The sequence below is a fragment of the Podarcis vaucheri genome (assembly GCF_965113315.1).
Source record: "Podarcis vaucheri genome assembly, chromosome: 12".
NCBI lineage: Eukaryota > Metazoa > Chordata > Lepidosauria > Squamata > Lacertidae > Podarcis > Podarcis vaucheri.
The window spans coordinates 55,157,186-55,170,765 of record NC_138750.1 but is presented as its reverse complement, the minus strand read 5'-3'; the positions used below and the strand labels follow the sequence as shown (position 1 = coordinate 55,170,765).

At 43.3% G+C, this 13,580-nt stretch overlaps 1 protein-coding gene across 1 annotated transcript in view; it reads left to right on the top strand.

Annotated features, from left to right (window-relative positions):
- The window catches only part of LOC309514812 (sodium channel protein type 5 subunit alpha-like), a 48,166-nt gene that overhangs the window by 24,697 nt on the left and 9,889 nt on the right, over positions 1-13,580 (top strand). The window contains exons 11-17 of the mRNA XM_082192143.1: positions 423-581; positions 1,519-1,914; positions 4,240-4,620; positions 5,606-5,710; positions 10,033-10,141; positions 10,991-11,145; positions 12,885-13,058. Coding sequence (XP_082048269.1) covers positions 423-581; positions 1,519-1,914; positions 4,240-4,620; positions 5,606-5,710; positions 10,033-10,141; positions 10,991-11,145; positions 12,885-13,058 — 1,479 coding nt within the window. The remainder of the gene's footprint in view (positions 1-422; positions 582-1,518; positions 1,915-4,239; positions 4,621-5,605; positions 5,711-10,032; positions 10,142-10,990; positions 11,146-12,884; positions 13,059-13,580) is intronic.

Here is a 13,580-nt window from a genome sequence, read left to right as displayed (position 1 = left end):
TTCATTTTCTTGCCTCACTTGAAGCAGTTTTATATTTCCCTTGTGCACTATTCTGGCCTGTTATTTCACTCATTGTTATTGTTATTATTATCTGTCAGCTCTGTCTGTGCTTGTAGGTTAGAGTTTCTGTGTGAATCTCATAGTAAGATCGAGAGAGTTAAATTCTGCCCCCACCCCGCAGGCCATTATGTACCCTGATGTGTGTGTCCTTTTTCATTCATACCTTTTCACCCTTAATTAATTATGTTTGTGATCAGACACTCTTTCCCACGTTAATGGTTTTCTGGTGCTGGTTGGGGCTAATGGAAATTGGAGTCCAGTATCATCTGGAGGGCCGCAGATTAGCCACCCCTCCCCTAAAGGCATAGCTTGAATTTAACATATGAGACGTTGATTGTGTTCTGACATAATTTCTCTTGCAGGTTTTCACTGCCATTTTTACAGCTGAAATGATCCTCAAAATAATTGCTCTTGATCCCTACTACTATTTTCAAGAGGCTTGGAATATTTTTGACTGCCTTTTGGCTGTTTTAGGTATAATAAGCTTGGTCACAAGGCGTCCCCTATCAATTTTCAGAATGGTAATGATGAATCTCCTGTTATAGTCACTTTAAATCTTCCACATTAAATCTATGGAATCTGGGGCTTACTTTCCTTGACTATTTATTTATTTTATTAATAGTGAGTATATGTGGCAAAATCAGTAATTTCAATAAATTATGAGCAGATGACAATCAAACTGAGGAAACACTTAGAATATAGGGTTGTCATGAAATCTCTGAGATGCTTTAAAATACATTTTTACCTGTTCAAGAGAAAATAAAATAGTAAATTATATTGGTCACACCCACACTAGACATTTACATCACACGATTTCTCCCAAAGAATCATGGGAATTGTAGTTTATAATTCCCAGCACTTTACCAAACTACAGTTCCCATGATATTTTGGGAGAAATCATATGCTTTAAATGCATTGTATAGATATGACCATTGGAATTTAAATTGCATTTTCTGCTTGGTTTATGATACTGTGTGACAATGAATCCTAAGACAGCATTTTATTTTAATGAAATAAGAATAGAACAGGAGCACAATCATAGACACACCCTTTCAAGGGTTTTCTTTTGAATACAGGATTGTCAGGAAATAAGTCTATTTCATTAGAGATGTGTTTTGTGAAACAGAGTGCATGCTTGAATGCATCTTACTTTAGAGGAATAAATTTGCATGCTGAAGCAAACTTTCATACTTCTTCTCTGGACCAGGAACTGCAAATTCAAAGCATATTAGATGCATATTCAAATTCAGCTTTCATCTATCTGCACTACATTATTTTTGAATGGTTGCACATCAAAAAGTGTATTTATAGCTTCCTTTTGATGCATATAGGCTTAATTACATACAAATCATGCTGGTAGAACAATTTCTCTATTTTTAATAATACTGGAAAATCAAGACTTAACTTTCTCTTATTTTTGCTGCTATTCTCTCCCTATCCCCTGCCCCCACCCTACAGCTGAGAATTTTCAAATTGTCCAAGTTTTGGCCAGCATTAAATAAGCTCATGAAAATAATGTGGAAATCAGTGGGCCCACTAAGCAACCTCACACTTGTTCTGATTTTTACCGTATTCATTTTTGCTGTGGTTGGCAAGCAGGGCTTTAGCCAAAGTTACAAAACACTTCGAGAAACATGTGAGAACAAAACGCAAATCTGTAACAGTGACAGTACTGATGCCACCCATAAATGTAAATTACGATGGCATATGGAAGACTTCTTACATTCATTCCTTGTTATATTCCGAATTCTCTGTGGAGAATGGATCGAAACGATGTGGGGCTGTATGAAAGCTGCTGGGGAAGGATGGTGCATTTTTCTGTTCATGCTGGTCCTGCTTTTAGGAAACCTAGTGGTAAGTTTTCAAAGGATTTCCTTCTTCTATGGGACATATTTAAAATTATTTATTCAGTAGGATTGTTTTCAAGAAGGTTCTACACAATTTAGCTACGTCAGGCAGTGTTAAAACCACTCCTTAAGAAACCTTCCCTGGATTCAGACAACCTAACTACCGTATTTTTTGCTCTATAAGACTCACTTTTTCCCTCCTAAAAAGTAAGGTGAAATGTGTGTGTGTCTTATGGAGTGAATGCAGGCTGCACAGCTATCCCAGAAGCCAGAACAGCAAGAGGGATTGCTGCTTTCACTGCGCAGCGATCCCTCTTACTGTTCTGGCTTCTGAGATTCAGAATATTTTTTTCTTGTTTTCCTCCTCCAAAAACTAGGTGTGTCTTGTGGTCTGGTGCATCTTATAGAGCAAAAAATACGGTAACTATTGGCCAGTTGCTAATCTCCCTTTCCAGAACAAGGTTCTGGAGCGAGTGGTTGCAGACCAGATCTTGACGCTTTTGAAAGAAATTAATTTTCTGGATCCATTTCAATCAGGGTTTAGGCCCGGTTTGGGCACAGAAACTGCTTTGGTCGCCCTGTATGATAACCTCTGTCACAAGAGAGACAAAGCATACATGTCCCTGTTAAATCTTCTTGACCTCTCAGTGACTTTCAATACAATTGACCATGATATCCTTCTGTAGCAACTGTCCAAACTAGCGGTGGGTGCCACACTTTGCAGTAGTTCCGGTCCGACTTGGGTAGACATTTCCAAATAGTGTTGTTTGGGAGTGTTCTTCAGCCTTGTGGAGCCTTCATTGTGGGGTTCTTCAATGTTCAGTTTTAGCCCCTATGCTATTTAGTATCTACATGAAACCACTGCGTGGAGTTATCCAGAGGTTTGGAGTATGTTGTCAGCAATATGCTGATGACACACAGCTCTACTTTTCCTTTACATCTGCAGACGAGGCAGTGGCATAGCTGTCAACTTACAGATTTGAAAATAAGGGACCAGCAGCCAAAATACGGGACCTGCAGCCTCACCTGTTCCAGGCACTCCAGTCTTCCTGTCCTCCTGCAGTCTGGTCAAACTCATGCTGGTAGCTTTGAGAACACTGTCCAACCAACTTTGTAACCAGAGGTTCAACTGAATAGAATCTGAATCACTTGCACCACAAGGCCTATGCAGCCTCAACTTAAGATGGCTCCCCGGCCTGGCTTTGAACTGCAAAGTTTGCAACAAAATGGCGTCCAGCATTCAAAAAACCCCTCAGCTTGCATTAACTAGCCACACACAAGGCATGCAAGCTCCTCCCCCCCCAGTCGTTCTTAGACTTCTTATTGGGTGAGCAACACAGCCAAGCAACACAGTTGGAGCCTCCCTCCTCCCTGGCCGGCAGGGAGGGAGGGAGAGGAGCTGCTTCCTTTGAAATTTAAGGGACATCATTTAAGGGACATCCATCAATAAGGGACAGCAGGGGGGCATGGCGCTGGAATAAGGGACTGTCCCTTCAAATAAGGGACACTTGACAGCTATGGGCAGTGGATGTGCTGGACCGTCGTCTTGTCTCAGCAATGGATTAGATGACAGCCAACAAACTGAAGCTCAATGCAGATGAGACTGAGGCACTGTTAGAGGGTGGCTCCCAGGACACCCATTTTCCCATTCAGGAGATCAGCTGATAGCAATGCCATTAAAAACACAAAGAGAGTCAAGTACTGGGCCATTAAAAACAATTCACCATACAGATGTTGTCGGTCTTTCCCCCAGCTGAGAAGTGGACAGAAACAGAAGACTTGAGAGGGGGAGGTTGGCATGGGTAACAGGGGACGTGATGTCACCACAGGAAAAAATACGTCATTTTAAAATAGAGGTTTGGGAGCAGAGATTTTGGGAAGGAGAAGGGAGGGGTCAGAACTCCATGCAGTGTTGGCTGGAGGAAGCTGCATGCAGAGACCTGGGAGCATGATTGGCTGTTGCTTTGACCCCAAGCTTGCTGAAGCTATGGGAGAAGCAACGAGAGGTACTCCCTCTGTTGGATATTCACTATTTGATGGACTGATCCAACACCCTCCACCAAAACTCAGGTTGTGTGTGAAATAAACCATATTTCATAAAGACATGACAATCTCCCCTGTGCCTCATTCCCAAGGAACACAAACCTTGGTTAAGTGCCAAGACCCCTGGAATCCTCCTATCTATCAGCAGAGATTGGAATGGCCAGTACAATACTGAATGAATGGGAAGTCCTTTTTCTCTGGGAAAAACAGGAAGCAGTTGAAATGTGTTACTTTCCAAAATACCCTTTCCGCTCTCACTGTTTGCTTCATTTGGTTACTTTTCATTCAGGTCCTCAACCTCTTTATCGCTTTACTCCTGAGTTCCTTTAGTAGCAGTGATTCAGAAACTGAGGTAGATGAAGAGCAAGCTGAGCCTCATGTGGTCCTTGCTCACAGGGGGTTGCAATTTGTCAAACATCTGCTGTGGGACCGCTGTTGCAATGCCCTTGTGCAAAAGCTGAAGAAAACAAGAACCAAAACCAGGGAGGTGACCACCCCAAAGGACGGTGCCACTGAGCCGAGGAAAGGGGTCCAGGAAAACTATGCTAGTGGTAAATGTTTGGAGAAGCTGCCGGCGGACCATTTTATGACAGACTTTAATACATTTGTCTGTGCTCCCCTTGCTGAAATGGAGACTTTTGGTGAGGAAGAAATGGATTGCAGCAAAGAGGTAAGAAACAGGCCCCACAAATGAACATTTCTGGTAGACAGCTGGTATAGATAAGCCTAGCCAAGAGGCTATGGTGAATAAATAATTTCAAGTATACACCATCACTATATGCCTCCATTGTGGCTGATCCATGTTACATATACAGTGGTACCTCAGGTTTAGTACTTAATTCGTACCAGAGGTCTGTTGTTCACCTGAAACTGTTCTTAACCTGAAGCACCACTGAAGTGAAGGCCCAAGACAGGTGTTGATCATCATGTGAGCTGCGCACAGGTGGTCTGAAGTGAGCTGCTGCCATTCCTGTGGAGACTCCTTTTATTGTGACAAATATGCAAGCTAGGCAGGTACATTTTTGGGCTGTGACCTTTACACATCTTCCGTCCCGAAATCGTGGGGTGTTACAAAGCTATTTTGGCACCTGTTTCACAGCGTCATTTCCCCCTTGCACAGTGTATGACGAATGGAGACAAAGGTCTCATGGAAAAGGGTTACAGACAGGACACCGCTGACTGCTGAGACCGCAAAAGGTCAGACTTAGGAAACGATGTCCCAGACAGCCATGGCTTGTCTGAGGGGGAGTTTTTCCTGCACCCCAGGGCCACGCGTGCAGGCAGACGTGGCTGCCTGCTGGTGGGGAAGTGTGCTCCCTCTGGACCCCACTCCGCGATATCCCTACACACCACTTTAGCTAATGGGGCCTCCCGCTGCTGCCGCGCCACCCCTGCACGATTTCTGTTCTCATCCTGAAGCAAGTTCTTAACCCGAGGTACTATTTCTGGGCTAGCGGAGTCTATAACCTGAAGTGTATGTAACCTGAGGTACCACTGTATTGGAATATTATACATTATTAAGTTTGTAAATGTATTTGTTAACTGAGAACCAGATTCCATTTCTGTTTGTATACGAAGGCTTTGATAACTAGTAGTCTAGCTTCTTGTGTGCAGTGTTAGGAACAAAATATCTTTACTTTCATACTTTTCCCTAGGAGAACAACTTGCAAAAGAGAAGAGAGAAATTCAAAAGGTCAAGACAAATGCTGTCTTCTGATATTTCCGAAAGTACCAATGGTTGGTCTTTGAATGTTCCCAAGGTAAAGCAAAGGAAAATGATCATTATAGCTCTATTGCTCGCTGAGAGTGACATTCTGCATTTCCAGGAAAGTGGTATATTCTACGTGTGTGTGTGTGTGTGTGTGTATTCCACTTTTATATTGTGGAAGTATTTTTGCTCCTCCCCCTGAAAAACAAAGGACACCTAGTTTGGGGGTAGGTCCTTTCTCTGAGGCTGGGAAATCAGTCTTCATTTCTATGTCTGGAGAAGGGGACTCACTGCTTGATCATCCTGTATTTGGGCTGGTGAGCTGTAGAAGAGCTCACCATATTTTATAAGCTCTTGGCAAAAAAGGAACATTTCTCCTAATATGCACATTTTTGTAAGCAACTTCACCATATATAATGCATTTTTATATGCTATTTTCACAAATACAGTGGTGCCTCGCAAGACGAAATTAATTCGTTCCGCAAGTCTCTTCGTCTTGCGAGTTTTTCGTCTTGCGATGCACGGTTTCCCATAGGAATGCAATGAAAATCAATTAATGCGTTCCTAGGGAAACCGCCTTCAGACCAGGTCCGGGGACAGTCTGTCCCCGGACCTCTTCTGAAGGCTGGGGGGGGGACAAGGGCTTTTCTTCCCACCCCCAGCATTTTAAAAAACCTGGGACAGGGGAGGACTTCTCCGCTGTCCGGGCGATCTTAAAATGCTGGCGGGCGGCATTTTAAAATCGCCCCGGACAGCGGAGGACTTCTCCGCTGTCCGGGGCGATTTAAAAGCCCCTGGGAAGGCAGGCAGGGGGGACAAAGACTTTCGCCCCCCGCCCGCCTTCAGAAGGTGTTCCCGCCCCCGGCCCCGCTTCGGAACAGCGTTCCGAAGTGGGGCGGCTGGGGCAGGTGTTTCCGCCCCCCCGCTTCGGAACAGCGTTCCGAAGTGGGGCGGCTGGGGCAGGTGTTTCCGCCCCCCCGCTTCGGAACAGCGTTTTAAAATGCTGGGGGTCGGGAGCGAAGCGTTCGCTCCCGACCCCCAGCATTTTAAAATCTCCCCGGGACAGGGGGAGATTTTAAAATGCTGGGGGTCGGCAGCGAACGCTTCGCTCCCGACCCCCAGCATTTTAAAATCTCCCCGGGGCAGGCGGGGGGAAGGCAGGCGGGGGGGAGCAAAGACTTTTCCCCCCCCGCCGGCCTTCAGAAGAGGTTCTCTTCTGAAGGCCGGCTGTGGGCGAAAGTTTTGCTCCCGACCGCCAGCATTTCCCTATGGGCTTTCGTCTTGCGATGCAAGCCCATAGGGAAATTCGTCTTGCGAAGCGCCTCCAAAACAGAAAACCCTTTCGTCTTGCGGGTTTTCCATCTTGCGGGGTACCACTGTACAGTCGTACCTTGGTTGTCGAACGCCTTGGTACTCGGACGTTTTGGCTCCTGAACGCTGTAAACACGGAAGTGCGTGTTCTGGTTTGTGAACATTTTTTGGAAGCCAAATGTCCAACATGGCTTCCGATTGAGTGCAGGAAGCTCCTGCAGCCAATCGGAAGCTGTGCCTTGGTTTTCGAACCATTCCAGGAGTTGAATGGACTCCCGAACTGGATTAAGTTCAACAACCGAGGTACCACTGTATCAGCGGTGGAGGAAGCCGCTCGGGCTTCTGGGGCGGTGCGCCCAGGGGCGGCACGAGCTGCACATAGGGGGGGGCACTGTGGGGCCTCCGGAGTCTGCCTGCTTCCTCCCACTCAGCCACCCTACAGCTGGGGGGGATGCAGGGGGACGGACCGTTTGGGCATCACAGAGCCTGCATGCACCCAAGCCACTGCTTCTCTCGCAGGAGCGCGCTGCAGGCCCCGCAGTGAGTGCTGCCCGGCAATTTGTCACACACACCCCGGTGGTGACACCTGGGGCGATCACACCCACCGCACCCCCCTTCCTCCACCTGTATACTGTATATACATTTTAGTACACTTCTTTTTGGTTGGAGAACTGCCTTGCAAAATTTGGAGAAATGTGAATTTCAAAGGATAGCTGTGTTTTGGTGCACGTATTGTTTCAGGAAGTAAAAATCATATTTCAATGTGGATCCAAACAAATTTCTCTCCCACATCTGTGGTGGTGCCCAGTCAGTGGATTGCTCTCCCTATTGAAGTACAACTGGCACAACTATTACAAACATTTTGGCTTAAGTTCAAAACTCACTTAATGGCCCTGGCATTTTAAACTTTGTCTGTTCCTCTTGCTTTTTAAACTGCCTCTAGTGCTTTTATTTGTTATTAGGTTATCTTTAATTCTTTTATATTGGACATGTTTTATATTCATATACTTCATCCTGGTATCTTTTGTAGATGAAGCCTGGTCTAGAATAATTCTTAATAAATAAGCTGATTGCAAAAAGTGTTTGGATCATAAAAAGCTTGCAGGAGAAGGTTAAGCTTCCCTTTCCTCATTGCTGCTGGTTCAATCAAATTTGTGTCCCCCTGAGGCTACATTTCAACAAAAGAGGAATAAATAGTAATACTGTTGCAAGCCATCCCAATCTTTGAGCAGTGTGAGATTCCAGGAGTTTCAGGCGCATAGCAGGGTTCATATTTCCTTCAGATGAGGGACAGTGGAGACTGTGGTGTCTTTGCGATATATGGCTTAATTACACATATATACTACCTCAGCCTACAATGTTCATAGCAGCAACACCCCAAAAGAGTCTTGCTTCTCCCTTAGCCATATTCATGGATTCAAGCAGAAATCAGGCATGACTCTCTCTCTGGTTTCCTAGCCTGCTGCTTCCAGACTCTAGCTTCTAGCTCACATAACTCTACTCTCAACTCTCGCCTTTGTCTTCCTAAGAACCAGCCAGTTAAAGGAGGGGGCACCACCCATTAGGCCACTGGTGCAGATCCACTTCCTTTCTTTTCTTAATGGCCTGTTACTTCACCAGGAAGTATCTGGTTAATACAGATTGGCAGCAGCTCTTCGGAGTTTTAGAAAGAGTATTTCCCAGCCCAGTTTGGCGATACTGGAGATCAGGCATAGGACCTTCTCACTGGATGACAGTCCATAAAGTGGGTTATCATTTCCACATGACATCCAAAGGCTGGAAATGCATGCAAACTCAAAGAAATAGGACTGTTCTGCTTTATATTTCCCCAGTCCATTTCCTGCCTTTCACCCATCTGATTTTCTTTCCCAGTCTTCTCTCCCTTCAATCCTTTAGCTACTGTTGTACGTTTCTGTCAAACTAGTAATCATTTTCTGAGTTTCTCCCTCATTATTGTTCATTGTGTGTGATTTCAGATATTTCCCCCCTATCAGATCAGGTTTCAGTTCCCCACCTCTCAGCATCTTGCCTTACCGACCATCTTTCAGTCAGCAGCAACTATAGCAGCTCTGTTGGCAAATGGGGTATCACTGAGAAATGCTAAGTGTCTGCTTGTTCCACACCTACCGTAATTCTTTTACCAAGCATTACTTGTACCCTTTTAAAATGTGGCTCTTTTATGGGAGGTGTTAGTGGGTTGTTGTTTTTATTCTGATTATATACAGTATGTTGTGATCTTTTCTGTGAACTGCCCTGAGACCTCTGGGTATAGGGCAATATATACTGTAAACTCAATAAACAGTATATACTGTAAACACAATAAAAAGATCCCTCTGTGGGCCGGATCGCTCATGGGTCCATGATTTTCGGCATCTGCGTCTGCGCAGACACGATTTCCAGCACCAAGGAAGCGAGTCCCCGTGCTGCGCCAATTTAGCGCAGCGAACAAGCGGGCATCTCATTTCAGGGGCGGCTTGGGGGCCGGTCAAACGATCTCCACAGGCCACTTCCGGCCCATGGGCCTTAGGTTGCTGACCCCTGATCCAGAGAGAAAGGGACTGTTGGTCTCACCTGAAAGGTGTTTCTCCCGGATAGTAGTCCATCAAGGCCTCGTCCTACATGTGCAAAAGGGCAGCTACTATTCTGCAATTTATTTCTACATTGCTTTTAATTTATTATTAAACTGGTTGAAGTTGTTTGGTTAATGCATTTTTTATACTCTATATCCTCAGCATGTGTTATTCTAATGTATTTTCTATATTCAGGATTAATTTTCTGTGCATTTTGTGTTTGTGCTCGTGTTTTGTCTTCCTTCTGGTCTTTTCATGAAATGTACTGGGCAGTCCTACTTCCTCATATTTTACATTCATTTCCCTTCAGATGCTAAGTGTTGATGATTGCCCACTTGATGGACTATAATGCTAGAGAAATGCCTTCAGATGAGACCAGCGGTCCCTTCTGCATGGATTGCATGTGCTTTTCCATTGAGCCACCACCCTTCCCCATCATTGGTCAGTTACATTAAGAGGATACTATTTTTTCTTGTTTTGTTTTTATGTTCAGAGCGTGGATCTTGAGAGCAGCTGTTCTGAGGCCAGCACGGTAGATGAGAGGTCTCCTATCTGCATTTTCCCTGTAGTCAAGAAGGAGCCTGTGGCCTGTTTTCCACAAGGTGACAGACTAGTTTTATTGGCATATAATATGATTTTTTAATTTATAATTTATTTGAGATAGTCAGTTCTTTTTTGGGTAAGGTGATCAACAGAGCAGTAGCTGCCCAGTTACAGATGAACCTAGATGAAGAAGATTATCTAGACCCATTTCATTGTGGCTTCAGTCCTGGGCACAGTACTGAAACAGTCTTGGTTACTCTGATTAATGAGGGAAGACCAGGAGTGCTATTCGTCTCTTGGCCACGTTGACCATTGACCAGGGTATCCTGACACAGCTCGGGGGGGGGTATTATAGTAGTTCTGCTCCTACCTACAGTGGTGCTACCAGAGAATACAATTCAGGGACTTTTGTCTGGCCCCATGATATCTTTATTATGGAGAACCACTAGGTTCTATCATGTCCTCTGTGTGCTTAACATCATTCTCAAGCCACTGGGAGGAGTCATCCAGGGATTTGGGGCACAAAGTTACCAATATGAGGATGACATTTATTGGGGTGGATCTAAGGAAATTCATTTCTGATCTACTCTCAATCTAATTATTCTGGCCTTTATATGGGGACCAGCCATTGGCAACTGGGAAGCTGGTATTTTTTTGCAACTTTATCTTCTCATGAGCAAATATTCCAGTGCATTAGTTCACACAAGAAACTCTTCCTCTGCACTCTGTGGATGTGCTGCTTGTACTAGTTACGTAGAAGGCCACCAGCAGAATGTTCCAGGGATAGGAAGAAAAGAGGAAATAATTTGCTATTTTCTCCTGCAAAGATGCTAAATGTTAAAAAGACTGGTTTCCTACTGATTCTCAGAACATTGATAATTTCTGTATTTGATTTCTCTTCATTTCAGTGTTGGTCAAGTTCTTCCCATGTTGCACAGTGAATACTGCTAAATTTCCAGGCAACACTTGGTGGAGGTTTAGAAAAACCTGCTACAGAATTGTAAAACATAGTTGGTTTGAATCTTTTATCATATTTATGATATTACTGAGCAGTGGTGTTCTGGTAAGCTTACTATGATATCCTCAAAATAAGAGTATTATTAATTTTTTCGCCTTGTGTTAAGCTCTGAATTTTCTTTTTTCCTATAGCTGCTGAAATCTGTTTAATAGGATGATAGGTGATTTTTTTTTAAAAAATTATTCCTTGATATTATATAATCATACCTAGTGTATTCCATTTTATTGGTGCATGAGTAATAGTGCAAACATTCTTAGATAAACAGTGGCCAAAATCCAACCATGTAGCTAGATCCAAGGGAACTTTTGACTTGTTCTTTTTGAACAGTAGCCCTTCATTTTACATGACAATCCATTTTAAAAACTGGATTGGAGGTTCTATCAGACAAAATAATGCTGGGCACTTAAAGCAGCTCTTTGGATTCCAACTGATAAAAGTGAGGCTTGCTTGTTTTTTAAAGTATATGTTTATATTTCTAAGAGTATTTTATAAAAGATCCCAGTTAATGGATTGCTGGGATTTCCTTCAGAACTCTCCAGATATATTGCACTAGGTTTCACTGGTATGAACTAAGTGGAATCTTTATTAATGGTATAGAAACTCAAACATGCTGGGTATAAAGCAATAAAGCATTTTTATTCCAAGCTCCCACAAGAGATTTGGCATATGGAAAAAAGTTCATTTATATGGGCCATATATGTAAACTCAAATGGATCTCACCCAGTCCTTAGCTTCTGTTGCTACGGAGATGGCCAGAACTCTGATCACAGGCTAGAAGTTGGTGGTCACTGAAGAGTGGTATGCCGCGCCCAAACTTTGTACAGTCTAGTTTCTTCCTCCAAATCAGGATTTTATGTAACCACTAGCCAAAGTCCAGTTGGCCATATGGACAATCTGCTAGTTCAAGATACAGGTAGGTAGCCATGTTGGTCTGTCGTAGTCGAAACAAAATAAAAAAAACCCCTTCCACTAGCACCTTAGAGACCAGCTAAGTTTGTTATTGATATGAGCTTTCATGTGCATGCACACTTCTTCTAAGGTGCTACTGGAAGGATTTTTTAATTATTTTAAGATAAACATCCTATTGGTAAACAACCCCATACCCGTGGATCATAGTATGCTCAATTTTGTAGCTTGAAATGGCCATATAAGAGATTGTTGCATGCTTCAGTTGTGTGCATGGCACATGATACAATGTTCCTGTTATATAACAATCTAATGCATACTAACCCCTTAACCTATATTTCCGCCAGTTATTCAATCTTTGATACATAATCCCAGCAATTATGCAATGCTCATGCCTTCTATATATTGCCTATTAGGGCTATGGGGCTTGCCAGTTCATGACTAGGGTTTTTCCTTTTGCAGGCTTTTATGTGTAATCAGTTGGGTTCAAAGCAATGGAGAGCTATAGCTAGAATCTTACATCCAGTATAGGCATAATTATTAAGGACCCCTAGGCCAATACTATGGTCCTAAGAACCATCTTTGATGTCAAAATGCTACACTTTGACAAATAATTTAGGCCTACGAGTTCTACATTTTCATTTAATTTTACTACATACTTGGCAAAAAATGTTGTTGAATCTTGAACATGGGAGCAGGGTTCACACAGTGAACTTCAGAGATCAATGTTGTAGTACTTCTTAAACTTTAATCAGCTGGAAGAAGCCCTTCCCCAATGAATGCTAAGTGAGTGGGCTCCACCCTTTTTCATCACATTGCACAAATTTTAAACATCCCACTAGTGAATTCTAAATCACACCTGATTTCTGAAATACTAGATCTTTGAAGACATCTACCTTGCTGAGAGAAAGACCATAAAAATCATACTGGAATATGCAGATATATTTTTCTTCTACATCTTTTTCCTGGAGATGCTTCTGAAATGGGTGGCTTATGGCTTCAGAAAATATTTCACCAATGCTTGGTGTTGGCTTGATTTCTTTATTGTATGTGTAAGTATCAGATTTAATCTTACTGTCCTGCATGTTGCTGTAATGTACAATTATGTGAAGTAGCTACCGCTTCAGAGATCCATGTAGCAAATGGGCCAGCCTCACAGTTAGGTAGCGTGAGCAAGCCACCCCGGGCAGCTGATTTTAGGAATTGGTGCCAGGTAGCAAAATAATGTGGTTAGCCCTAGGAACACTATGTATTTTGACTCGCTTTGGGGTGTGTGTGCATGCTGTCCCATCTCAGGCAACATAATGTTGATTTAAATCAATGATCAGTGTCGGTGTCCCTGATCTTTGACATAGGGAAGACAATTGGTGGAGGAAAGGCAGGGTCAAGGGGGAGGGGAATCTAATACATTCTGGATTCCACAGAGGGGTTGCTTGATAAACAAATCAGCATGGAAATAATTCCCTGAAAACACAATATTGGAAAACCATAACTCCACATCAAGAATGGTGCGTGGGAAACCACTTAAACAAAATTTTATTAATTTGGAAATAATTTGTATAAATGAGTTAACA